Below are 27303 nucleotides of genomic sequence, written 5' to 3'. Positions count from 1 at the left end.
TGACAAAGTCAACTTTCAGGTTAATCAAAAGTTCAGTGACCTCCAGTTTTATTGATCTTCCTTCTAACATTGACACTTAAATGCATATTAGCATATTAGCAGTGAAAAATAGGCTGTAAATCTATTTCAAGTGATGTATGCTTCCAGTTTCCTGGCAACATGCCTATAACTATACTTCTGTCTGCACTAATAAATAATATGGTGCAATAATAATGCTCAAGGCATGTTTTATAATATGCATTTTGATTTTTGTTGCTGATGAAGGACAAATATTCCATGTATTTACATATATAGAACAGGTTTTGTGATGAACAATGTTTTTATTTTATCTTTTGAGGTTTCAGAACCACACTTGAATATGATCTCACACATGAAAAAGCATATGGTGAAAGATCCCTTGTATTAATATAATTGTGTTCAAGGTGAAGGTGTTCTAACTGCGAATCACCATCATCTTCATCATCTTCATGGTCATCCTCCTCTTCCTCCTCATCCTCGTTATCGAGCCTGGTTCTACAAATGCGTTCAGGAGGGACTGCCCTATGAAACCACGCAAGAAATAGTGAAAGAAGAATAACTATTAAATTTTACTAGTAAAGCGTCCCACAATTTATTTTAAAGATATTTTTAAGTGGCAAAAATCAGCTGTCAAAAGGAGTTCATTAGTGCAGTGGTTCCCAAACTGCATGTTGGAACCCACCAGTGGATCCCAACCCAATTTTTGGTGGGCCACTAAATGGACAAACAGCTGACAAGGAAAATGTATTGAGTCCTGTGGAAACGAAAATGGAACAGCAAGTTTACTCATGAGTAAGTGAATTTGCCTTGGTACACTTCAAAGGGCAGGCTGAGGGAAATGCGCCGCCACCGGAATAGCCCTACTTCAATGAATGCAAGCCTCAACAAGCTCTCAGGCAGAAAGTCCTTCCTCCAGACTGACAAGGAAAATGTATTGAGCCCTACAGAAAGTAAACATGCATGTTTACTCTCAAGTAGGCAAACATGTCTTGGCCGTTATGGAAGGCCAGGCAAAGGGGAATGCAAGAGCACATAATAGTCCCCAATCTGATGAATGTGGAGCTCAACAAATGCTCCAGAAGGTGGTGTCTTCCCCCCCCCCCAATAAAAAGGATAAAATAAAGGCTTGAGTAGCTGGTAAAGTGAAACTATTCTTTTGTCTTTTAAAGCTAGGTGGGTCCCAGCAGTATCATTTTAAAAAGTGGATCCAGGTGCTAAAATGTTTGAGAACCACTGGGTTAGTGGGTTTGGTTGGAGAATGCAAGGGTAGACAGAAGGCAAATTTTGATTTTCAGGTAAGTCTGCAATGGTTTCTGACTAGCAACAACAAAAGCACCATAGTCCTGTGCCTACTTACACGTCATGCGCAAGTTGTATGGGTCTGAGCCTAGTGTTTAACAGATGGAACTGTGAGCCCTTTGAGCACAGACAGCCATTTGTTGACTTATTTTGCTATGTATTCCTACTTTTTGTTGAAAAGCGGTATATATGCTTAATAATTTTGAGCAATAAACCCCACCAATCCTACTGCTGCAAGCTTTTACTGCTACCAGCACCCAGTTGCCTCCCCCAAAACCTCATGCCCTCGTTTTGCCAGAGTTGGAGTGAGCAAGTTAGCAACCCAGGATTTGCACTGGAAAAGAAAATAAACAGAGTGAGAGCATGTTGTCTTTCTGCAATAGTGTGCAAAGCTACATCCTCTGTAGTTTCCACCACTATAGCTCGGCTTGTCAAGCACTGTCCTTTGACTGTTAAGGCAAGTTTGGTTGAGGGAATTGATCTATATCCCTGGTGTAACCGCAAGTTAGAACAAAGGAAGAATCTTGCTGAATGAGACTAAAGGTCAGTCTAGTCCAGCATTCTCTTTCCAACTGTGGCTAACCAGAAGCATCTGGAAAGTTTGAAAGGGCTCTCCTTCCGATTTCTTGGTCCCAACATGTAGTATTCAGAGTCAGGTCGCTTTTGAATGGTGCAAATCCAAGCAGCCCATATAAAGCTGTTCAGGCAAGGGACCAGGGTTAGGATTTGACTTGTGCTGCCGTGACCGATCCCACCCCTCTCCTGGCCCGATTCACCTCTTGTTCCACCCTCCCCTTGTCTAAAAACATCCATCCCCTGTCACCCTCTCCCACTCCTTTGCTTCCCAGTGCTTCACTCACCTGTGCCAGCCTCTGTGCCAGTGCACATCATTGTGCAAGTATGGCTGGCACATGAGTCTCCACAACATGACTTATGGCACATTCGTACCATTCCTGAGCTGGAGCAGGGGGTCTGTGCCAGCACGACGCACTTTCAAGATTGTACCCTGGGTTAGAATTCATTATCGGCAGTCTATTGTTTATGAATATGTAGAGTATAAAGCTAATAATATATCCAGTATTATCTGAGACCCTATTATATACAATAAAGAAATTACCTTATTTTGTTGTCATTGAGCCTTAAAAAATTCAATGATCTCATTTCTGCAATTCCAAGTGGCACAGACTTCAGTTGGTTGTGATCTAAGAACATTTCTCTTAGAGAGTGATATGCTCCATAAAAGGACACTGGATCGATTCCTTCATCATCAAGTTTGTTAAACGACAGGTAAAGATATTCCAGTCCTGGCTTCATATGTCCAAATACAAACCCTGGAATTCTGTCAATTTGGTTCCCTATGAGCACAAGGTGCAGTAATGACTTTGGCAGATAGGAGGGAACATGGTATAACTTGTTGTAGGAGAGATCAATGGATTCCAAGTTCCTAAAATATGGAAAACAAGGAATGCACAACAGTAAGAATACATGGTAACTAATTTGTCTTCATGGTTGGCAACCTTCAGTTTCGAAAGACTATGGTATAAGCCTATAGCACCCAGTATTCCCAGGTGGTCTCCCATCCAAGTACTAACCAGGCCTGACCCTGCTTAGCTTCTAAGATCAGATGAGATTGGGCATGTGCAGGGTAACAGTTGCTGTCTTCATACAAAATACGCATTTCACAATTGCTGTAGACTAGAAGCACACATCCATTTTATGCTTCTTGAGTGGGAAGGAAAGGGTGTTATTGAGATATAGCTAATAAGATTGCTATAGTGTTGCAGATATGATTAAGCCATTTCTGCCCAACATTACACATACGCAACAGGGATCAAATGTACACCTGTGGACTGGGCAGAAATGGGTTAAATAAGATGGTTGCCCATCTACCCCACTTAGAAGGGCTATACTCCTCAAAATCTTCCTTTTGTCTTCCCTGTCTCCCACTTCTTTGACAAATATTGGCAGAATGGGGAAAAGTGGTAGGTGGCACAAACCTTGCTCAGATTTCTTGGAGCCTCCTGATCTTAATAAAGGTATAGAGATTTCTGGTGTAGAGAAGCACAGGTTCCAGAAAATCTTTTCTAATGCAAGGTTGTGTTAATGGAGATGGGCTCAGAGGGTTTCAGATGAGTTTATTTTTCCTTATCCAGGAAATGTGTACATATGGATGTGTCTGGTATACATGGAGGGGTCAGGGGAGCAAATGTCCCAGATGGCATCCTGGGTGGCATTGTGACCCCTTCCACTGCCACCATTTTTTTTTCTTTTTGAGAGTCCTGTTTTTGAGGACTTTGAAGGCTTTTTAAGGGCTGTGGAGGCTGCCCACAGCCTTGCCAGGCCCCAGAAGGCTTTTTGGGCCTTCAGAATGCCAAAAAACAGCACTTCGGGTTTTCGTGGAAAACTGGAAGTGCCGTTTGTTGGGCGGAGGCAGCATTTTGTGGTCTTGTACCCCCAGATGGCACCGGGACAAGGTCTGCAATTGGGACATACATCCTGGATGAATCATGGGAAACTCATCTAATTGCCTGTACAGGTGCAGCCTATTTATCCACGGATTTTTTAATCTGCGGATTTGTCTCAACACAGATGGGTGGGGGTACTGAAAGTCAAACACACCTTTGCCTCCTTTGCCCTTCGCTGGCTGGCATCTCGCTCCAGGCAGCCCAAAACACTGCAAAAAGGCTCGGCCTCGCCCAGGCAGGGAATAGCCCTGGAGCCCTGGAAGAGATTCCCCTTGCAAAGGAACAGTAACATTCCTGGAGCCCCTGAGCCAGCCGAGGCTGAAGAGGTGGGCGGAAAACCCTGTGTAACCAGAACACGTGCAGGGAGGTAGAGCTCTCTCTCTCTCTCACTCACACACACGTGGGGGCAGGTGTGGTAGCAACAGAGGGGATTGCTTTAAAAAACCCAGGGAGTGTTTGCTGAATTCCCCCCCCCCATGGTGCAGGCAATCACTGACACAAGCAAGCCTTCCCACCAAGCAAAGCATGAGATTTAACCTACAATCCTCTCCACACTTTCCTGGGAGTAAGCCCCATTGACTGGAATGGGGCTTACTTCTGAGTAGAAATGCATAAGACTGGACACTTAAAAGCTCAGCATCCCACCTGTGAAAGAAGCTGGGCAGCTGGCAATGGGGAGGGCTCAGGAGGGGAAGGAGAGGGGATTGCTTTAAAAAACCCAGGGAGTGTTTGCTGAATTTCCCCTCCCCCCAGATGATGCAGGCTCTCCTGCTCCAGCAAGCCTTCCCAAGCAAGCCTTGGGAAGCCTTTGAGAGACAGGTGAGGGTGAGCAGAGAGCCGGACTACAAGTCCCAGAATGCTCCAGGGCAGAGGAGCTTCCATAATAGTGACCTGGGAGGGCTGTAGGAGCGGCAGCAGCGAAGAGGAGAAGGAGAACCTGCAGCGCTGTTGGGGGGCCACCTGGGACACAGAGGACGAGGCTTCCCAAGCAAGCTCAGCATCCCAGCTGTGAAAGAAGTAGGACAGCTGGCAACAGGAGGGCTCAATACAGAGGGGAGGGGATTGAGAACAGCTCCCTTAGTTTCCTTCCATCCGGAAGTGTCAGGCTGCAGCAAATTTGCGTAACTGTGGCATTTAGCACAACGTGTTTTTTGTTAATCATGCCGAGTCATGGACTCCACCTGTACTTGCATAATATTGGTTATTTTGTAGCAGATTCTTCTCTTGGCTAATTAATACAGAGTTGTAGAAAGTAGTGTCAGTAGGCCATTTGTCCTTAATAAACAGTTCAGTTTTCCAAAACCAAGTTTGTACTAGAGGGAAACTTTTCCATCCACCTACTCTTTTCCCATAGCTATTGCCCAAACATTTTTTACATAACTGTCAGTGTTCAGGGTCTCACAGATTTTTCAGGACTATAGAAGAAAAAAAATAAAAGCTCTATTCATATTCGCAGGCCCATTTCCTCACATTTCCCCACTCTAGCCAGTGCAAGATACCTCTGCTAAAGTAATCTTTCTGCAGCTAGATCACAATTTTCCCTCTCTGTTAACTATGCTAGCCAAGATTTTTCAAAATTTGGAATCCATAGGCATCAAAAATCTCAAATGTTAAAAACAACAACATAATTTTCTCTTCCAAGGAGGAAGCAAGATAACTAATGTACATACAGTGGTGCCTCGCAAGACAAATGCCTCGCGTAACGATAAACTCGCAAGACGAAAGTGTTTTGCGATTTTTTTGGTGACTCGCAAGACAAATTTTTCTATGGCCGTGCTTCGCAAGACGAATTTTTTTCCCTTTTTTTTTTTTTTTGTTTGTTTGCAGTTTGCAGTGATGCCTCGCAAGATGAAATTTTCGCAATACGATACGACTCGCGGAACGAATTAATTTCGTCTTGCAAGGCACCACTGTATTATTTCCTGCATGGTATTAGGCAAGTGCTCTCAGGTCCATACCAATGACCAATTCCTTGGTTGTTTGTGTTAAAAGATAAAAGAATGAGCATAGGTGACTAGATAATAGCAGCATGCTTAATAAGGCTCTTTTTTTCCACAAGTCTTGGGAATTCTGTCATTAAATTAGATTGTTTTGATCATGAAACAAGAATCTTACAATGATTGATTTATCTCATTAATTTCCAGAATATAAAAGTGAAGTGTTCTGGATCAAGAGTTGCCCCTTTTGAGGAAGATGCTTCAGCTCTTTATAGTTTTTGTTGCAACTATCTTTTTCATGTAGTCCAAAAATAATAAAGATTTGGACAATGTAATACGTGTGCATGATAAGAATTACCATGCTCAAAGGCCTGCAAATTCACTTGTCCAATTACCGTGGTGACTACCCCCCATATTTACCAGTCTCCAACCCCACATATTTTGTCAATGTCAGAGCACCCAAGAGGGACCTGGTCTACCTTTGTGTGCTGAGTTTTATAGAAAGCAAAACAGCAAGAGAGATTTATACAGTGCCTACCTTCTTTTAAAGCCCTATGCAGAAAGCAAGCAAAGAGGACTGCCAGGGAGGAGAGGACTTTTATGTCACTTTGGCAGACATTGTAGAGCAGGGGTGTCAAACCCCAACTTGTAGGCCAGATCCAGTGCCCGTGCAAACCACTCCCCTGTGTGAAGGGAGCTTACCGTTCCACCGGGGAGCCTGCTATCATTGCCTCTGATCACCCCCAAAGTTTGTGCTGCCCAGCCACTTTCACATTCTACTGCCCCAGCAGGCTCTGCACCCAGATGTATGTGCAGATGCAGTTGGGTGGTATGAACTTTGGTGACATTTGAAGGCGATGATAGCATGCTCCCCTACTGAAAGGTAAGTTTCTGTCATGTGGAGGAGTTTTTTTTCCAGTGCACGGCAATCCTGACTTTGAAGACCCCTGTTGAGGAATGATTCCCTTCTTTCCAAAGACATAGGCAAAATTATTTATGTATCACATCACAGTAGGTATTGGTAAGGGGAAAGCAGTGAGGTGGACTTCCACTGCTGTTGTTCTCTAAAGCAGGGCTCTACAAACCCCGGCCTGTGGGCTGGATCTGGGGTTTGGAAAAAGCCCTCTTCCCCCCTGAGCGGTGCTGACCATTCTGCATCCCATGCCCAGATCAGCTTGAAAGAAACACGGCATCATGGCAGAATGGTAAGTGCCACTGGGGATGGGGAGGGCCTTTTCAGGACATAGTGGTTTCCAGTTTGGAGACCTCTGCTCTAAAGTCTAGTGTTAATTAAGGCAAGCCATAAAAACATTGACCCTCCTCTCGCCTCTTTTACATTCCAGGGAACTCAAGAGAGGAAGGTTTGTTCTAGTTTCACTGGCATTGAACTATTTCAGAAATGAACTGAATCTTTCTCACTGCATTGCCTTCTGTAAAAACCAGTACAACCGGACGAGGCCCTTTGCTTTTTCCCCTTATGCTGTGTAAACCAGAGGACTTGGGAGAGGGCAAGTGGTCACTGGCAGCTACAAATACTTAGGAGCTAGAAGTGGTAAGTGGCTACCACAAATAAATGTTGTCTACAGTCTCAGCTTTTGTATAGCACAACTTTCTACATGGTACACTATTTTTATTTACAGATAAAACATCTGTTAGGAAAAATAGCACAGTTTGATAGTCTGTACTTACTGTTGATTGATCCATGCCAAAGGTGCTATTCTGCTTTCTTCTAATTTATTGTGCCTTAGAACTATTACGTTTATATTTTCTGTACGATTAAAGCAAACTTCTGTGATTTCTTCAATTTGGTTATGATCCAAATATAATTCCTAGTTTAAACACATGGTAGAAGAAGAAAATATATGAGAAGCATAATGTTCATTTTGTTATGCTTTAAAACGGGCGTTTCATACAGAGGGCTGAAGTTGGCATTCACGGCTCCTGCTGAGGGCCAGAAGTGATGTCATTAAGCAGAAAGTGACATCATTAAGCAGCTAATGGCCAGAAGCCAGACCTTGTTTTCATATAGAATTTCATTAACAGAAGAGACAGAACAGATCTGTCATTTAATGACACAAGAGAAAATACGCAAATCTTGATCATATTTCAACATTTGGGAAAGCCCAATTTTCATGTGGGCTGCCATTTCAGCGGTAACACCTCAGCAGCTGAGAGCCTGAGGGCCGGATGAAAAGCTTCTGGGGGCCGCATCCGGCCCCCGGTCCTTATGTTTGACACCCCTGCTTTAAAACAATTCTTTAAAATGTATTATTTGTGATTTAAAACAAATTTACACATTATGCAGAAGTGGGGGAAAACGTTATTTTACTTCCAGGCAAAGTTGCTGAGAACGCATGAGTTTCACATGCATGGAGATTTGCAAGTTTGCCCTATGTGTGTTGTTATTATTATTATTAACAGTATTTATATACCGCTTTTCAACTAAAAGTTCACAAAGCGGTTTACAGAGAAAAATCAAATAACTCATGACAGAAGTGTGGTAGATTTGCTCAATTACTGCATGTTCCTCCTGTTGTCTGGAGGCATGCAAGGACTATACATAGTTCTAAAAAAAATTAACCATGACTCAGTGCTCTTGAAAAAAGCAAATTATAGGTGAGCTTCGTTTAGCGACGTTCTGACCAGCAACAGTCCTCATATGCAATAGCCGCCGCTGGTCCCTTTTCACCCTCCCCTCCAGCCTCCAAACCCAAGGGGAACCGTGCTCTCCTTGCCTTCAAAGGCTTTTCTGAGCCTTGCATAGGCAGTGTGCATGCGCGCTGCCTCTACAAGACTCAAACTGGGCATTTTAGCCTAAAACACGTGACTTCTGGTTTTCCACAGATGCGTGCTGTCTGTACGAGTCTCAGAAAAGCCTCCAGAGGTGAGGGGAGCATGGCTTCTCTCGCCTTTGGAGGCTTCACATAACGTCATTTGGCAATGTGGGTGCCGGTCCACATTCCTGTAGCTAAGCGATGAACGACTGTGTATATATATATATATATATATATATATATATATATATATATATATATATATATATATATAAAAGGAGATCTGAAAGTAATCTTACCTCAATAGAATGCGGAAGGCCCTGTGGAATAGTCCTAAATTTATTTCGCCCGAGGCGCAAATAAGACAAGCTCTTCAAAGGCTGGAAAGCTAAAGGGCTTACATTTGCTTCACTAAGTTTGTTGTTTTCTAATTCCAGTGTCACTAAGTTTTTTAAACCTTAGAAAAAAAGAAAATAATGGTTAAAGGTTATAGAATAATTAAATGTGGTGTTAAAATATTGTTCTCACCTGTGATTTAGAGAAATAGGGACTTGCCTGAGGCCGTCCATTGAGACTAATGGTTAAGTCATTCTCTGGACAGGAGTTTCCAACAGTCTATCCATATGATATTCACTGAGTCCACCTGTCTAAAATGTCCAGGAAATTTCTATATATTCATATTTTCTTAATAAAACAAGAGAGTTTCATATCTGAATACAGCTTGCTATCCCCAGTACAGGTCAGTTATGGGTTCAGAAGACATAGCAGTGACTATATTTTCATTACAATAAGCAGTTGTTAACAAATAAGGAACATATGTAAAACATACATTAGAATTTATTATGATATCTTGTAGGATATTGGTTTTTTTAATTCAAGTAAGTATTTTCAGTGACGGCAGCAAGTCTTTTTTTTCTGAAAGACCTTGTTCTGCCTGATGTCTCCCCTTCCCCAATTTCTAATTTCAAAGTCCCAGCACACATTACCTGATTTCAGAAATAGTATGCAAATAGGTTCAGTAAATGGTCTGGGAGCATCCTACAATGCTGTTGAACTAAGTGGGAGTGGATCTGATTGATCTGTTGAAGGGGGACCACTGGGAACAGGATATAGGTGATGATGTACATTCTAAGTTCTCTTTTTGTAAGCAGATGAACTTCCATTCATAAATGGCTTGTGGTGGTAATTTGACCAATCAAAACTTCACATATAAGCTAATGGGTTCTGAGCTGTCTGTGACAGAACAGGAGAAGGATCTTGGGGTGCTGATAGACAGCTTGATGAAAGTGTCGACTCAAAGTGCAGCGGAGGTGAAGAAGGCTAATTCTATACTTGGGATCATTAGGAAAGGTACTGAGAACAAAACAGCTAATAATATAATGCTGTGGTACAAATCGATGCTAAGAGCACACCTGGAATAGTACATCCAGTTCTGGTTGCCACATCTCAAAAAGGATATTGTATAATTTGTCTGAATATTTCAATACTGGCATCTGTCACTTGTGACTGTTACATTAGAATGCATTAGATTGGATTTGGATACAGATAGATAATCCTGGTAGAGATTTTCATGATGGGTGTATTTGTGGAAGTCTCGGCTTGCATGCTTCAATTCTTCATTTGCCTGGAGTCCATTGCATTTTTTTGTTGCTGGGAATTTGAAAGCACCGTTACCTTCATTTTATCTTAATTTATGTTTATAAATACCATTAAAGCTGTCTTCATCAATTGCGTGTAGTTGATTTTCATTTATTTTAAGTTCTTCTAAAGTTGATGGCAAGCCAGCTGGAATGTGTTCTAGTGCATTTCCATCCATATATAAACGTTGCAGATTCTTCAAGATCTGGATCAGAGAAAGATACTCAGTTTAAAAGTATGAAAAATCACATGGTCAGCATATAACTACTTTAAGCATTTTATTTTTAAAACATCTGTTCTAGGTGGTTTTATTTTATATAAACAAATTGGGAACATATTTTGGTTTAAACTATGTAATTCTTATTTGATATTTAAAGTCACCCAGAAAAACAGGTGAGACCAACCAAGTCAAATTAAGTTGCGAATGAATTCCAAACTTTTCTGTTGTGAATGAATTCCAAACTTTTTGTGCATAGGAACTCAGATATTCAGCTAGACCAGTGATTTTCAACCTTTTTCGTCTCATGGCACACTGACAAGGTACTAAAATTGTCAAGGCGCACCATCAATTTTTGGACAATTGTCAAGGCACACCTTTCTGTTGGTGGGGGGCTCATATCCCCAATGATCCTATTATTAAATAACCCTCCACCAAACTCCTGCAACACACTTGGGGACCATTCGCAGCACACCAGTGTGCCACGGCACAGTGGTTGAAAATGGCTGATCTAGACATAAGTAAATTACAATGGATTCCCCACCCCCCAAAAATGCATTTTGCAGTGCAGAACTTTGGTCTTTGGAATGGTCTAAATGGAATGGAATGGAATGGTCTAAATGGAACTTTGGTTCCATTTAGTGTGGGTACGTCAGTATATCATATCATAAAAATTATATATGCTGTGATTCTGGCATTCCTTAAGTAGAAATAAATCCTCTAGGTTTGGTATTATTGTGTTAATTTAATCTCGGCTATAGTAGCCTAATGGCCCAATCCAACCTAAATCTCTGTGTGGCAATGCAGTGGCACCAGCATGGACACTGCATCCCACAGGGAATTTTTAGCTGCTGGAAGTCTTGTTGGGGTAAGGGAACATTTGTCCCTTTGCCCTGGAGTAAGCTCCAGCAACCACAATGGGTCAACCCAGACCTGTGCCATCAATATCGCTGGCCCAAGTTCTCATTGATCCATGCAGGTGGATCGGAAGCACCTAGAATTTGGCATGAGCATTGATCCTTTTTCCCTCCCAGGCTTGATGCGCCCACCCACACCCCATCTCCTCCCATTCCTCCATCCCATACAATCTCCTTCCTGTTCTCCTCTGACCCTGTACTGGACTTTCCTGTTCTGGCAGCAACAACAGGAAGGCTCTAGCCTTCCCACCCGTGCGGCCAGGGGTTGCGTTGCCGCAAAGTGCTTTATGGTGCTTTTGTGGCAGTGTGTGCTGATGGAATGCACGGTCTCTTAGCGCAGTTCCTCAATAGGATTGGACCATAAGTTACTACAATGGTCTGCATTATCACTTGACAGAATAGTGTACTAGCTGTTAGGTATGTCATTGTTAACAAGAATTTCCCAGTTCATATATCATGTTAGTGCCATGGTTTATTTTAACCATAGTTTAACAAGTCAGTTTTGCCACCATGGACAATCACCATGGCACTTGCTTCATCTAATAAAAGTTTGAGTTCTATCCCTGCTCCCGGACTGATCCTCCTGCAAAGTGCCCCAATTCAATCCCAGACTACCCAGTTGTGCCCAGCTCCTGACAACGTGTCACATTATTATTTCCCCTCTTCCCATTGGTCTGAAGAAAAATGGGACGTGGAGGCTTCTTTGGCAATCTCTGGCCACACTTGGCATGGCTCCTATCCACCCTCTCCTTCTTCCACAAATGCTCACCAAGAAAAGCTGTTTATTACCCATTTCCCTGAGAAAACCATACAATCCTCAGTAGATTTCTCCAATGCCAAACCTCAAAAGGATTAAAAAATGTTTGTAGCGCTCCAGAAAGGTTTTCTATTCACTTATTTACAAGTTGTGACTTGTTATCTTATGTCCCCTTTGGATTTTAAGATTCAAAGAAGAAAATTTATGACATGATGCCTTTGATCTATTTGCATTTTATACTCAGGGTAGGTAAACAGAGAAACTACCTGCCTGTACAGTTCAAAGCAAGGAGGCAGTGTGTGACCAGAATTGTTGCTAGGCAAACAAAGAAGGGAGTAACAGTTTTGTAAGAGCACCAGTGAAAGAAGTTTGTATTCTAGACGTAGAGCAGTTCTCTTTGCTCCTGATCTAGGCTATCAGTTCTGTAGATGCTGCAAGCATAGAACTGATCAAACAAACCATACTCAAACAAGGAGTCTTGGTTTATGTGTCACAAAACCACAGTTAAGGGCACTTCAAACAATGAGTTCAGATCATGGTTTGATTGTCTAACATAAACTATGGCTTGTTGGCAGTCCCAGTTTGTATGAGCAAACTAATTATAGCTATGCAAATACACCATGGCTTTGCGTAGTGTCAAAACTGACCCAATGGGAACTACCTCTAATCTCTGACCATAGTTAAACACTAATGTATCCATGATTTCAGCAGAACATGCACATGCTTCTCTGTCACTAATAAAGTGGTATATAAATTCACTAGAAAAAATTAACAAAAAGTTTAAATCACAAGATAAGATCAATGTGGTTAAATGCAACATGGATAAAGTGTAGCCATAGTACAAGTTCAAAGCTATATTTTCTTACTTTAAATGCCTGAGGACCTATGCCAGAAGAAGTTATGTTGTTTTTACGAAGATCAATCCTTTCCAGATTAGGAATCCCATTGAAAGCTGCATCTGGAATAGATGTGATGGCATTCCCTAGGATCCCAAAAGAAAATATATGTTTTAGGGATAGAAATATTAAGACCTCCCATTTGTTAATTGTTTCCAATCATCAACAATTTCCTACCATTTTCCTACCATTTTATCACAGAAACACTCAGAACCGCTACAAGGAAAGCTGCTGAATATTTGACCTGATTCTTGGCATGGGGTAAACTTGGGACTGTACATATTGTACACTTGAACTTGGGAATGTACATATTGTACACTTGTACATGAAACAGCAAACAGAAGGAGGAATTTATAACCTTGTTCCGGTTGTATCTGGGAGGTTTTCTGAGCCTCGGAGAGGCCGTGCACCACCACGTGCAGCCTCTCCAAGGCTCAGAATGGCACCCCGAGTGGTTTTCGGACAACCTCAGACAACTTTCAAACTTCCAGTGAAGTGGCGTGCAGTGTTTTTAAAGCTCCAAAAGCCACCTGAAGCAGTTCTCAGACAACTTCTGGTTTTACCAGTTTTACTGGAAGTCGCCCAAAAACCAATGTGGGGGCCATTCTGAGTTTTCCAAATCTCAGAAAGGTCCAGACATGACTGGAGCAAGGTTCTATTCGTGTTCAGAGCAAAGGTGGGCCCCGAAAATTGCGGATTTCACAGATTTTGTTTTCTGTATCAATAGGAGGTCTGGGAACAGAACCCCTACAGATAAAGAGGCTCGGCCTATACTAACTTTGGAAAATTAGTGAAATAAAGAGGAAGACCATTTTTTCCTTACCTACAAGTTCTATGCTTGTGAGTTCTGCTTCAGTGATTGGTGGTATTTGTGTAAGTTTAGCATTAATGCAAGTCATTGTGTTATCCAAGATGGAGCATCCAGTTGGCAAAGGAGGAATTTCAATAGATGGTTCAGGAATTGGAAAGTGAGGGGGCATTCTGAATACATCACCACGTAAAATATCTTCTTCCTCATGTTCTTCGTCCTCAATTCCTTCAAGGTGTTCATGCTGTGGCTTTTCATTTTCTTCTTTCTTGAGTTCTTTCTCAATTCTTAGTTCTTCTTCTTCATATGCTCTTCTTTTATCTTCCTCTGCTTTCTTTTTCCCCATCTCTTCCTTTCCATCATTATGTGATTGTTTTTTCCTCTCCTTATGGCTTTTTATTCTTTTCCTCCTCCTGTTTTCTTTATCTGTGATATTCATTTTTTTCAACTGAAATAATTTTTCCTCTTTTTTAAATAATTCATCCTTTTCATTTTGTGTTTGTCGATCCTGCAAAGCTGGTTCACTAGGGTCATTGGGTTCTGGAGAATCACCAGAAAATTCAGGTGTGTCACTACTTAGTACTGAATGTAAGGAGGCCATGATGATGAAGGTGAAGAAAATAATTGACGGCAGAATAAAGAGAAATTATAATAGAATTTTTAGTAATAAGCATCAATATATTTATCCATGAAGGATTTTTCCTTCTGGATTAGTAAACAAAATTAACAAAATATGATTTTATAGCAAGCTTCAATTTCTGGTGATTTTACTCATTGTGGTTCAGGTACATAAAATACGTCAGTGCTGTATGAATGAAAGGAACCAGGAAGTCAAGTCAAAACTAGGGGGTCAGAGACATAGCTGCCATCAAAAGCAGCAAAGACTCTTTCTTTAGCTCTTTCTGTGGAGGCTGCTTTCTGGCCAGGCTGCTCTACCCTTCCTAGAAATCTTTTACTGCCTGAGGAAATGCAACCCATAGTCTTGGTGGCTCACCATGTAGGACATTTGTGCCCAGAGTTGTGAGTTTCCAACTGTAGTCGTAGCAGCTGTTAGCGGGTCCTCCGACCAATCATTACATTAGTCACTTTCTATAGCGTTACGCCTATAGAAATCATTGTCTATGACACTGAGGTTCAAAAGTCATAAATATAAACCATATTTACCTTGTTGAATGTATTGATTTGGTACATGGCTGTAGATTATTGGTGATGGCTCAGGAGCCTAATAATGACTACTTTGCCCTTTGGGAAATCTGGTGCTTCTCCACACCCTCTAGTTCGGATGAGCAAAATGGTCTTATGACTAAGGCTGCAATCCTACGCATGTGTTCTTGACACTAAACCCGATTGAACAAAGTGGGACTTGCTTTTATGTAAACACGCATAGAATTGTGCAAAGGAGACCAAACCATCAGAGGATTCTACATTTGAGAAGGAAATCTGATGTACAGATCTGCTCAGAATGGCAGTGACAATCTGCATCCTAGGTCAGTCTCGGTATACCCAGAACACTGTCATTTAGGTGGAAAAAAACAGGTTTCTCAGGAGAGGGGTGCTGGCTTTTGGCAAATATCAACAGCTTTATAATAAATTTTGTATTATTGACCAAAAATTATAACATGTAGTACACAAGACCTGAAAAATATTTCAAATGCATAGTACACAATCCATGAATCTTTATTATTTGCCTTTTTAATTAATGGCAACTCAAGTGGGCACTGCCTCCTAATGACATTAGAAAGGCACACTGCCATTTCTGCCCAGCCCATAGGTATACTCATTTGATCTCTGTTGCGTATATGCAGTGTAGGACAGAAATGGCTTAACTATCCATGCGATAAGAGAGGTACGTGCTTTCATGTGGGTAGAGTATCTGAAGCAGCCCTGATTCTTATGGTTGTAGCTCAAAAAAGTGTCATAACTATTTTAAGAATAGGGCAGCTGTGTATATACTATCCCAGGCTTTGTAGTATGTAAGAAATTAAATATACTGTACCAATATCTGCACAAACAGGGCAACACTCTCCTTTGGGTATCTTGGTTTGGTGACATATCAGAGGATGGCACAAGGTTTCATCACACACTACTTTTCCTTTTGAGCAGAGGCATGTCAGACAAGGTTTAGGGGACCACACAGCTTTATCATACATAATCATCCCATTTGCAAAACAGCGTCCTTCCTTTCCTAATAAATGGAAACCACAAGCACGTTATAAAACACATGGTAATTTAAAATATTTGGTGGTTTGGTTTTGCATACTACCACCCTGCCAAACGTTTGTGGGATCTCCTTATGTACATGTGACTGAGGCTTCTGATGCACTTCAGTGTTGAGCACAACTGTGTATGCACAGTGGAGATGCATAAACAAAGCTCAGTTCAGCCATTTGCGCTTCAGTGAAGAAGGAATATGTGAGGGCATCTCCTGGACATTCCACTTTGTCCCTGCCCATGCTGATGATGTGGAAGATGTTGTGGTTCTGATCACAGGGAGAAACTAATCATGATTATCTATCATTTGCCTCTGCAGACAAACACTAAAAACAGAGTGGGGCTAGTGCCTCATGCATTCACCCTCCACAGGAGAGAGACCACCTGAATAGGACTAAAATTATCCGACAAATCAAATGAATGAGAATGGGAAATCTAGTGCTCCCTTCAAGATGCCATATAAATGTTGGAGTGCCTCTACATGTATAATTTAGGAATTCATTTCCTGTAGAAACAGTTGGCAATTTCAGAGAAGCTTGTTTGGCTTTTCCCATCTGTTCTCTAATTACCAAATAGGAATTGCATAATTTTAAATCGTTATGTTCTGAGTATTCTTGGAGGGAGATTCTTTTATCATGTAGCAATTACTGTGTGGCTTCTCTTAATTTTCCCCCCTACTTCATACATCTAATGGGATTTATTACATGATTGGTGCTTGTTGTGTGCCTTTACTCACTTGTATTAAGTTACTGCAGATGTTTGTCAAACGTGTCCTGCCCCATAACAGGCAGACGTCATCCCACGGTCCCCTCTTTGCTCTAACCCACTACTTTGTTCCTTTGTACTTTCCTCCCTTTTTACCTTTTGAAAAGGTGGGGAGTAGGAGGATGGCAGCACGGACTGAGATGAAGTGTAGTGGGATGGAATGCAGGTGCAGACAGTTCACCTGACTGTGACTTATTACAGGGATGGCCATGCATTGGCTTAGTGAAATATGCTTATATACAGACCACTATATATATTTTGCTACAGTGCTTATCATGGAAAGATACCAAGAAAATTATTTACGACAGGAAGATATGGAGCTGAAGCCAGAGATACTTTGAACTTTAAAAAAAACAATCTGCACATATGATTAAATATAGGGTCTGTTGTTTAAGAGGCTGCTTTCCAAATCTGTTACTTGCAGAGACTCTAACTACTAGACTTGAAAAATACCTTGTGGTTGAAATCCTTGGCAGATGCCTCAGTGCTTTCAACCTTTGGAAATGTGGTGCATATTCAATGTTGGGTTCCAACTAAAATGAATTCAGTGTTTTTAGCTCAACTCCTGGGTATAATTCCAGATAAAAGAGAAGAATCAAGGGGAAAATGGGGAAACCACACATTACGTCAGCATGGCTGATGTTTTCTGACAGTATATTTGAAATTGCTCATACTGCATGCATACTACTTGTGGTGTCATTTTCCTTTAGTATAAAAATGTTTGCTAATGAAATGTTTTAGGCACACAGTGTATGTTGCAAACAGGTCAGAATAGCTGTTCCTGATTTGTAGTTCTAATCAAAAATTTTTAACCTCACTCATTAAAAAGTTAAAACTTGCCTTGAAATTATGAATTCAACATACTTAGAAACTCAATTTTAAGGCCCAGCTACACTTGACACTAAGAGTCAAATCCTATCCAACTTTCCAGCTCTGATGTAGCCATGCCAATTTATGCCACATGATGGTTGTGTGGACCGCCAAGCAGCGGAGAGGTAAGTGGGGGTGTGGGAGGTGAGGAGGAGGCGTTACGGGGAGGCTGGCGGAGGGCAGGAAGAGGACGGGCAGGCATGCTAGAGGAGGAACCGGTAAAGCAACATTCCACCGGTTCCAAAGCCTCCGTGTTTGGCTCACCGCCCAACACGGAAGCTTTTGATTCACTGCTGACCTTTTCATTGGTTGGGCTACTCTCTTTAACCAGGGAAAGGGAACTTTTGTCCCCTTCTCCTGAGGAGCCACCAGCAGCTGTCCAAAGCGCACAGGATAAAGCAGCAGCCATCTTTTGTGCCACCGCAGCCCCACACCCTGGGCAGCTCAGGATTGTGCTGCCCATTATTTCTACATTTTAAATCCTGGATACATTTTATTGTATAAAAATAATATATTATATTATATATAATATTATATTATTATTATATTCTCCAGTCCTCCTAATGCCTTGTAAGGCATTAAAACGTCACTTCTGGTTTCATGGAAAAACTGGAAGTCATATTTTTTTTACTATTCAGTCTGAGCCCAGCAGAAGCCACAGACAGACGTCCATGGCCTGTGCTGGGTTCAGAAGACCCTCTGGAGGAGAGAAGAGCAGAGTTCCCTCCTCCTCCAGAGGGTAGGGGAGAGTTTGTCAGTATCTGTGGTTTCAGTTAATCACAGGGTGTTCTGGAACGGAACCTCCACAGATACTGGGGCACACCCGTATAACATTTTTGCAGGTGTCCACGGCCCTCTGCTGGGCTCAGAATACCCTCCAATGCTACGCTCAGGGGAGGCTGTGAACCTGGTTCACAGAAAACTGAATTCACGGATACAGGGGCCCCCCCTTATATGCATTCTGAATGATAGGAATGCTATTTTACAGCATTCTGCCACTGTGTCATAATACACAGTGCCACTGGGATAAGTGATAACACTTTCCTTTCTTTATCATGGGCTTCATTATGCATTACCTTTGTGCATTTCATATTGAAATGGTTGATTCCAATATATTGTTTATCAATTGCAAGATGAGTTTTAGAACTTTTACACATGAAACCAATTTTGCCATTTACTGCTGTGGAAATGTTACCCAAGTGGTTAAAACTCACGCACTGATTGATAAATTCACTAAATTCCATGAGCTCTATTGGTTAATTTTGAGGCTTCCCCAATCTTCCCAGGTCTCAGAATGCCTTAAAAAGCATAAAAATGTCACTTCCAGTTTCCCTTCGGAAACCGGAAATGGCGCTTTTTTCCCTCTTCGGGCCAGTCCGAAGCCCGCAGAAATTGTCAGCAGATGCACACAACCTCTGTGGGCTTCAGAAAGCCCTCTCGAGGGGACCGGAGCTCAGCTTTGGTCCGCTTCGGAGTGCATGAGGGATCAAAAATCTCTGATTCACTTATCCACAATTTTCTGTATCTACAGAAGGTCTGCGAATCAATCCCCCACAGAAACCGAGGCCCTGCCTGTATGTTTTTAAAAGCATATAAGTATTGTATTTTCTATAAATTGCTTTGTGAACTTTTTTTGTTGAAAAACGATATATAAATACTGTTAACTAAAAAACATCTTTTTATGGTAAAAAAGGTTAAAAAATAATCTTTTGAAATTGCTAGCATCAGTATTTTTGCAACAGAAGTTTTCCTTGCCTAGACAACTTATGCTGTCATACATCACAGGAAGATCAACCTTTTGGTGTGAATGCTCACGCTACATACTGAATATGAGGAACTTACTCAAACCAATCCTAAACTGTACTGTGTAGTTAGAAAATGAGTCACTTTTTCTGCTTACCTGGTAAAACATTGTAACTGGATTCTTGTCCATCTAAACTAATAAGAGAGTCAAATACTTCAGTAATATCACCACCAATGTTAATGAGTGGAATGCTTGGTACTGAAGCAGTAGGCATTGGGGATTTGATTTGTTGTTGCTTGTTTCGTCTACGGTTTGCAAAGGAGCCCTTTCTTAATCCTCGGTAGCGCATTCTTCTCCTTGCTCTCCTAGGCATTCCATGGCTTTCATTCTGAGCAAGAGCAATACACAGAGAAGCAAGCAAGAGATAACAGAGTAGTGCTGTTTTCTGCATTTTTCCTTGTATGTTGTGTCCTATGGTAGAGAATGCAAGAAAATGCTTTGTAGATTAATGTTTTCTTCAGCAAACATAGAAAATTTACTATGATAAATGGCAGGGTTCTGTGACGTGCATTATCTATGTTTAATTTTGTGTGATTCCATATGTCCAATGATAATTCTAGGGAAGAAATGAGAGGCAGAACTAGAGTAAGGTTGTTTTAAAAACAATAAACAAAAAACCCATCATTTGGAGCACATTCAGATGAGAACTACTGTACTTGTACTTTTAACTGAACAACCATGTGCCAAAGTGATGTCTCAGGAAGGTGCAAGTACTTTTTTTTTCTCTTGGAATGTCCCAGGTTCACCCCAAGGGGAGTTGGGAGGCACAACTCAGCTTGTGCACTAGCCTTGATTTGCTCATTTTGATCTGAGTGAACCAGTGCGAGAATCTCATAAAGCTAATGTACCCCACACTTCTGCACTTTTGTTGCCAGAAATACTGGAATGTTGCTTCAGCTTTATCAGATCACTCTGACCTAGGAAACCTTTTGACTTAATCTCAGATTTGGGCTAGTTTGGTTGTGATGATTCAGTGGTGAGACAGCATAGCTGAGTATAGCTCTCCTTATGTTCCAGAGATCCATAGCTGATCTCTTATGTTGAAAACAAGTGTTAAGAGTTAGTATATGTAAGCAGAGTCAGGGAGAGAGTGAGCAGACCCGGCTGAATAAACCATGATTTATTTGGTTGCCTGAATCTTCGCAGTGAATAGTTATAATGTGCAGTAGTAGTCCAGCAAAATGTACATTACTTTTTCATAGGTGTTTTAAATTATGTGTTCTTTGTAAAATATATGTGAGAGATGTTCAGCAGTTATCCAGTTGACTTTTAAAAGTATCTTATGGCCCAATCTATTAAAGTTTTGTGCCTTCAACAAGAATTCCTACAAAGGGTGGTGTAAGCCCATTTACGACTGTTGCAAAACTAAACTTGCCATTATTATTATTATTATTATTATTAGTAGTAGTAGTAGTAGTAGTAGTAGTAGTAGTAGTAGTAGTAGTATTTATATACCGCTTTTCAACTAAAAGTTCACAAAGAGGTTTACAGAGAAAAATCAAATAACTAAATGGCTCCCTGTCCCAAAAGGGCTCACAATCTAAAAAGATGCAAATGAACACCAGCAGACAGCCACTAGAACAGACACTGCTGGGGTGAGGAGGGCCAGTTACTCTCCCCCTGCTAAAAAAAGGAGCACCCACTTGAAAAAGTGCCTCTTACCCAATTAGCAGGGGTAAAGAATAAGAATATAAGTAGAGCCCCACTGGATCAGGCCAAATAAGAATATAAGTAGAGCCCCACTGGATCAGGCCAAAGGCCCATTTTGTCCAGCTTCCTGTATCTCACAGTGGACTACCAGATGCCTCAGGGAGCACATAAGATGACAAGATACCTGAATCTTGCTGCCACTCCCTTGCATCTAGCTTTCAGCATGGCATGCTCCACTAGTGCTGGTAAGTAAGTTCAGGGGGTGGGAGGGAGGTGATGAGGAAATTAAGCTGGTTATGGGGTGATATCAGCAGCAACAACACTTCCAGTATCATATTCCCTTCCAGGCCATGATCTTTTGATCTAAGTCCATGCAGAGTTGGGCCAGTTAAATCACTGATATAGGTCCAGATTGACCCAGTGGGCCAGCACGAGCTTACGCTGAGACCTCCAGGGCTCAAAATCAGGGATGGGAACTCAAGTCAGATGACTCAAATCCGAGTCACAAAAATCAGCCTATTTCTCTGAATCATGGAAACACGAGTCATACACATGGAAGACTCAGCAAAACGCTTGAGTCAGGGGCCACTGACTCGTGAGGCGTGACTCAAGTTATCCACCAATGGCTACTGCTTGCGCTATCTCCATCTCGCCCAAAAACCCTCTTGCATTGATCCAGGAAGCTGTTTTTTTTGTGCGTGCAAGGAGCAGCAAGCAGCAGGGTACGTTATGTTCAGAGGTGGGCTGGAGGGTGGAGTGAAATGGCTAACTTTTTTGGTTTGCACTTAAAAAAAACTTGCACTTAAAAAAAACTTCCCTGATGCAGAAATTGTAGCAGCTTCTGCAAAAGTATCAATTTTACCTGGCTTATCTAGCTCAGTAATACATGTTAGGCGCCTGCATGTTTAGAGAACCTGAGGGAAGGAGGTGCTTCTTCTGGTCCACCAGAGCATCCATTGAACGGAGGATGCGTCTCAAGGAGAGGAAGGGGGCAGCCTGTAGAAGCTGTTTTTCCCAATAGGACAAGTGGGTTTCACAAACAGAAGGCAGGGTTGCAGGAGGCAGGGGAAGCCAGGGAGTGTTTAAAGGGAATACTGAAGCACATACAGAGTCCAGCAGCACTCTGTTTTCTTCTGTGGAGTTACAGTGGGCTTTTTCTCACGCGCTCAGCTTGCGCTGCCACCCTCATCCTTCCGCCTTGCTGAGCTGGGATGTGTCCTCACTCCTTCCCAGCCGTGCCTCTGATATGAGGGTGGTGGGTTTTGTTGTGGCTAGGGTGGGAAGGAAATCGGTTGGTGTGTTCTGCACTACTGCCTGACAGGTGGCATGGGCAGGGACAGCAGGGGAGTGTTTAAAGGGAACTCAGAAGCACACACAGAGCCCAGCAGCAGCCCCTTCTTCTTCCACGGAGCCGCTTTTTAAAGGGAACGACTCAAGACTCAAATCTTTTCAAGTCGTGAAAACGCCCCGGGCAACTCAGAAAGTGTCCCCATTATGACTAGTTTTTGAGTTGAGTTGCAGGGGGTGGAGACTCAAGATTCAACTCAAGTAACACCTGACTTGCCCAACCCTTCCCAAAATTCCCCCACAGGATATAGTGCACACCCATCCGTATGGCTGCATCAAGTAGGACTGAACTGTTAATTTAGCATTCTCCTGCATCTATATAGTTGGACATTTCTCACAAGCTTTATATCCTCTTAAAAATATAATTTTAATGCAGTAGTGTATCTCATTTAAAACTTTTAAATTTGAACTTGTAATTTAAAATTTAAACTTAAAAAAGTTTACAATTGCAATATAATTCACAATAAAAGTTCCTGTTGAAAATCATACATCCTAAAAAACAAAGGTACATCAGCACAACCATCTATTAGCCAATACAAAAAAGCAAATCTATTATAAAATGCTATACTGTATAATATTAAAAAGTGTTTAAGACCTGTTTTAAAAAATAGAAAGAAATGAGGTTTGGCTGATCTCCCCAACTGAGGAAATTCCATAATTGTGGTGCAGCCACCAAAAAGGCATAGGGTTGGATTGCAACTAGCAGTCCCACAGTGGAAAAAGTTTAGTTTGTGGAAGGGGGAAGTTGCCTAACCTCTTTCCTTCTCAGCTCTATGCCCCACAAAAATGTTTTCCTAAGGGATGGGGAATCCTCAGGGGCATATTTTTGGTGGTTATAGTGGCCACTGAGGGAAGGGAAGGGGCACAAATTTAAGCTTCTTCCATCCTGAAAATACGATTTGGGATTTGTCCTGTCTCCCCATCATCCATCAATCAAACACTCTGCGGGTATCCGTCAGTCAGATCTGTAGACCAAAGAGTAGTCTGTAACATTCCTCTTAAGAGCAGATAGATTTGAAGGGCATATATCCTAAAATAGTAGTTATGGAATTATGTTATGGAATTATGGAATAGTAGTTATGGAATATAGTTATGGAATTCAGCATTAATCAGGCTGTTCATAGTGTTATCAATTGCCAGGAGGCAATTTTGTCTAATGTGCATCAGATGTGTGTTCTAGATATTCACTTGTGGAATATAGCCAAGTGTCATATCATGTTCTAAGAGTGCCTTCCAAATGATAATAGTCCATGAATTTTATTTATTTTTTGTATTATGTTTTGGCACTCAAGACAAGATAGTCAGAATAAATCAACAAAATTGGAAGTAGACAACCTGGAACATGTAATTAAACTACTGTGGTAGCAGGAATTTTTAGAAGGCAAACACAAATTCCCTTTACTCTGGGTTGATTAGCATGAAGGCACACGGAACCTGTGTTTGTGTCTTAAAGTCTCACTAATGCTTATTGTCATACATACAGAGGGCCCTTCATATCTGTGGGGGATCTGTTCCAGGACCCCCTGCCCACAGATTTTGATATTCACAGATAATGAAATCCACTGGAGGAGGGGCTGCCAGCCAACCAGAAGTGCCTGTTAGAAGTCTCTCAGAGGACTTCTGGGGCGTGGGGCGGCCCTGTGTGAACTGTACCTCAGACCACATCCTGGATGTAATCAGAAGGCACTTTTGGTTGCATCCGGGAGGTCCCTGAGGCCTCCAGATGCAGGTTCGGCACCCATGGAGTCAAATCAGCAGGTATTGAACCTAGGGATAAGAATGGCCCATTATATTCATTAAAAGAATAGTTAAAACATCCAGCTGTTACAACTTTCTTACTACTGTTATTATAAATGTGATGCAAGGGTTAACATATAAACATACTATTCCTTGAAAAAGTGTTCCTTGTCTAGCTGTGCAAGTTTGGAAAGGCTGGACCTTGTGCCAGTAATTGCGCAAAAAAATGCATAATCTGCAAGGTAACTAGAAATCCACATTTTTTTTTTAATCTAGCAACTGTGACAATAGTTTTAAATCCCTCACAAGGTGAGTGGCTTGATCAGTGTGTTGCAAACTATAGTAGATTATTGCAGTAAAGGACATGTTTTGGATGCAAAACTCCACAATAAGTATGCAGCTCAAATGGAGCTCTTGCACACTTCAGCATTAGAAGCAGCTCCTCGTTCAATGGGCGCTCCTTATCCCCAGGTGTGTATACACACAGGGAAGTCCATACTTGCACAAGAGAGTCATGAGTGTTAGAACTCTCATGTACTTCAGAAGTCCAGGAGCTCCTGGACTGGACCATGTATCTTCAGCCATAATGCAACGGTATTAGCTAGCTAGCTAAATAAATTATTTTAATTATACAGTGACTGAAATACAGTAACCCCTCCTCATCCATGGCTTCGGAACCCATGGATTTGACCCAAAGTGAGTTCTGAACTTGCATTGGGAGGGCCCACAGAGCCTCAGAATGCCTGCTGGAGCTTTCTGGGAAGCACTTCTGGTTTTCACTAAACCAGAAGGCTCCAGAATGCATTCTGAGGTGTGGAGAGGTTGCATGCGACTTCACCATGCCTCAGAACACAAAGTCTAGCCATGGATTTCATTATTGACAGATTTTTGTATCTATAGGGGTTCTGGGAACAGAACCCTTGCAGATGACAAAGGCGAACCTGTAAGTGTTCTATAGTTTGGGAACCAAGCCTTGTTCCTGGATGTTCAGGTGATAAGTTCTTCCTAGAGAGCTTTTAACTGCTTTGGGTTCTCTTGCCAGCTATATCTGATGGAGACTTGGCTATTTAATTCATGCCATGGTAACTTCCATATTCATTTACTGCATTCAGTTCCACATAGGTCTGTCTTTGAAGACCATTTGGGAACTTCAGCTGGTACAGAATATAGCTGCTTGATTGACTGGTGTGAGCTTCCACAAACATTTCACCAGTTTGAAAACAACTTTGCTGACGACCAGTTTGTTTCTGAATCCAGTTCATGGTGCAAGTTTTGATATTTAAAGTTTTGATCTCAGGGAGCATCTCCATCCATATCTTTATCTCAAAGTTTGATGTGACTCATTGGCATAGGGTTAAAACTATTCTCTCCACCACCCCTTTTCCCTTCTATTGCTGCTCTGCGGGGTTTTGTTTCTTCCACTTTTGACTTGTTGGCATTTTTTATGGTTTGGATTGAAAGGTTGTTTTTGTTAATTTACTGCTGCTTTTGTTTTTGCTTTTTATTGTTTTGATGTGGTTGCTTTTATTTGTAAATTTTTTTCTTTTTTTAACAAGACTGGGATTTCAAGTTATTTAAAGAAACTGAATCACCTAATAAGCTCTTGTTCCAAGTTCCATCCTTCATGTTTGACTGTCAGTCACATGAAGCAAGACCTGGTATGTGTTGGCCTCAGAACTATAGACCACAGGCCATTCCAAGGACCCCTTGCAGATACAGAAACTCCCCATGCCTGCCCCCGTGTGCCCATTAACATGTTTTAAAGCCTTACTGGGGCAAAAATCTGCTTGCTTATACAGATCACTGTAAGCTTACAGGCTTACCTCCTGGCAACTGAAACACTTGAAAAAACCTCCAGTGAGGTCAGCAGGAAGTGAATTTACTGCTTCCTGTTGACCTAGTTAGAGTTTTTTAAGCTCAATAAGCCTGTAAGCTTACAGCGATCTGTATAAGTAAACAGATTTTTGCCCCAGTAAGACTTTAAAACACTTTAATGCGCATGCAGGGGGGGGTGCATAGTGGGGGTTCCCCATATTCTCATATAATTGAAACTGCGGATTCAGGATCCATGAATACAGGGGCCCACCTGTATCACCTGTCTAAAGGTTTGTTTAACTGCTTCTCTTCCTTCCTGTTAGAAGCAAGAATATCCACCGCATTTTGGGGAGCTGAATTCTATGTTTGTTAGATTTTGCAATTTAAATTTTCGTAAGGTTTTTAAAATACATTTTCTTTTTGATTTTGAAAAACTACTCTGGAAATGTCATTGCATGGTAGTGTATAATCTATGGAAATAAAATATAAAATTGTTTAATCTCTATAGTGATTTGACCAGGACCATACTTGTTTAGAGAAGTTATAGTTCTTCCACTATTTTTAGCATCTTTCTCCACAGTCCACCGTAATTGTATTCTATTTGGATCTTTCGTTTTGTGTAATACTCCCACAGGTATCTTTTCAATGGCAGTATCATAATATCCTGTTAATGTATAATATGTGGGGAGATCCTTGCTCTAAGAGCTTTGGCAGAAGGGGGATTGTTGGTAATGTTAAATAAAAAGACAGGTGGCTGCCCCCTCACTGGATTTGTCCAGAAGGAAGCTCATAAGAACATAAGAACAGCCCCACTGGATCAGGCCATAGGCCCATCTAGTCCATCTAGTCCAGCTGTGTATCTCACAGCGGCCCACCAAATGCCCCAGGGAGCACACCAGATAACAAGGGACCTCATTCTGGTGCCATCCCTTGCATCTGGCATTCTGACATAGCCCATTTCTAAAATCAGGAGCTTGCGCATACACATCATGGCTTGTAACCCGTAATGGATTTTTCCTCCAGAAACTTGTCCAATCCCCTTTTAAAGGCGTCCAGGCCAGACACCATCACCACATCCTGTGCAAGGAGTTCCACAGACCAACCACACGCTGAGTAAAGAAATATTTTCTTTTGTCTGTTCTAACTCTCCCAACACTCAATTTTAGTGGATGTCCCCTGGTTCTGGTGTTATGTGAGAGTGTAAAGAGCATCTCCCTAGCCACTGTCCATCCCCTGCATCATTTTGTATGTCTCAATCATGTCCCAACTCAGGTGCCTCTTTTCTAGGCTGAAGAGGCCCAAACACCATAGCCTTTCCTCATAAGAAAGGTGCCCCAGCCCAGTAACCATCTTAGTCGCTCTCTTTTGCACCTTTTCC

The 27303-nt window shown here is 41.7% G+C and overlaps 2 protein-coding genes across 2 annotated transcripts in view; one reads left to right on the top strand and one right to left on the bottom strand.

Moving 5' to 3' along the window:
* Nucleotides 1-27303, top strand: part of CENPP (centromere protein P) — a 207088-nt gene that overhangs the window by 116489 nt on the left and 63296 nt on the right. The gene's annotated exons all lie outside the window — the stretch shown is intronic.
* Nucleotides 321-19767, bottom strand: ECM2 (extracellular matrix protein 2). Its single transcript, XM_066617339.1, has 9 exons — nucleotides 19473-19767; nucleotides 15680-15911; nucleotides 13742-14301; nucleotides 12889-13004; nucleotides 10201-10336; nucleotides 8793-8950; nucleotides 7409-7548; nucleotides 2435-2761; nucleotides 321-540 (listed from the first exon to the last, which is right to left on the bottom strand). The coding sequence occupies exons 1-9, from the start codon at nucleotides 19765-19767 to the stop codon at nucleotides 321-323; spliced, it is 2184 nt and encodes a 727-aa protein (XP_066473436.1).

This window comes from Tiliqua scincoides, chromosome 2 (genome assembly GCF_035046505.1).
Source record: "Tiliqua scincoides isolate rTilSci1 chromosome 2, rTilSci1.hap2, whole genome shotgun sequence".
NCBI lineage: Eukaryota > Metazoa > Chordata > Lepidosauria > Squamata > Scincidae > Tiliqua > Tiliqua scincoides.
This window is presented reverse-complemented; position numbering and strand designations above follow the sequence as displayed.

Coding starts and splice junctions, on each gene's coding strand:
- ECM2 (XM_066617339.1), bottom strand. CDS start 19,767: ATGCAGAAAACAGCACTACTCTGTTATCTCTTGCTTGCTTCTCTGTGT. Junction 13,005..13,741: donor CACAAGCATAGAACTTGTAG/GTAAGGAAAAAA, acceptor TTGGGATCCTAG/GGAATGCCATCACATCTATT. Junction 2,762..7,408: donor TTGGCATGGATCAATCAACA/GTAAGTACAGAC, acceptor TCCATATTTTAG/GAACTTGGAATCCATTGATC.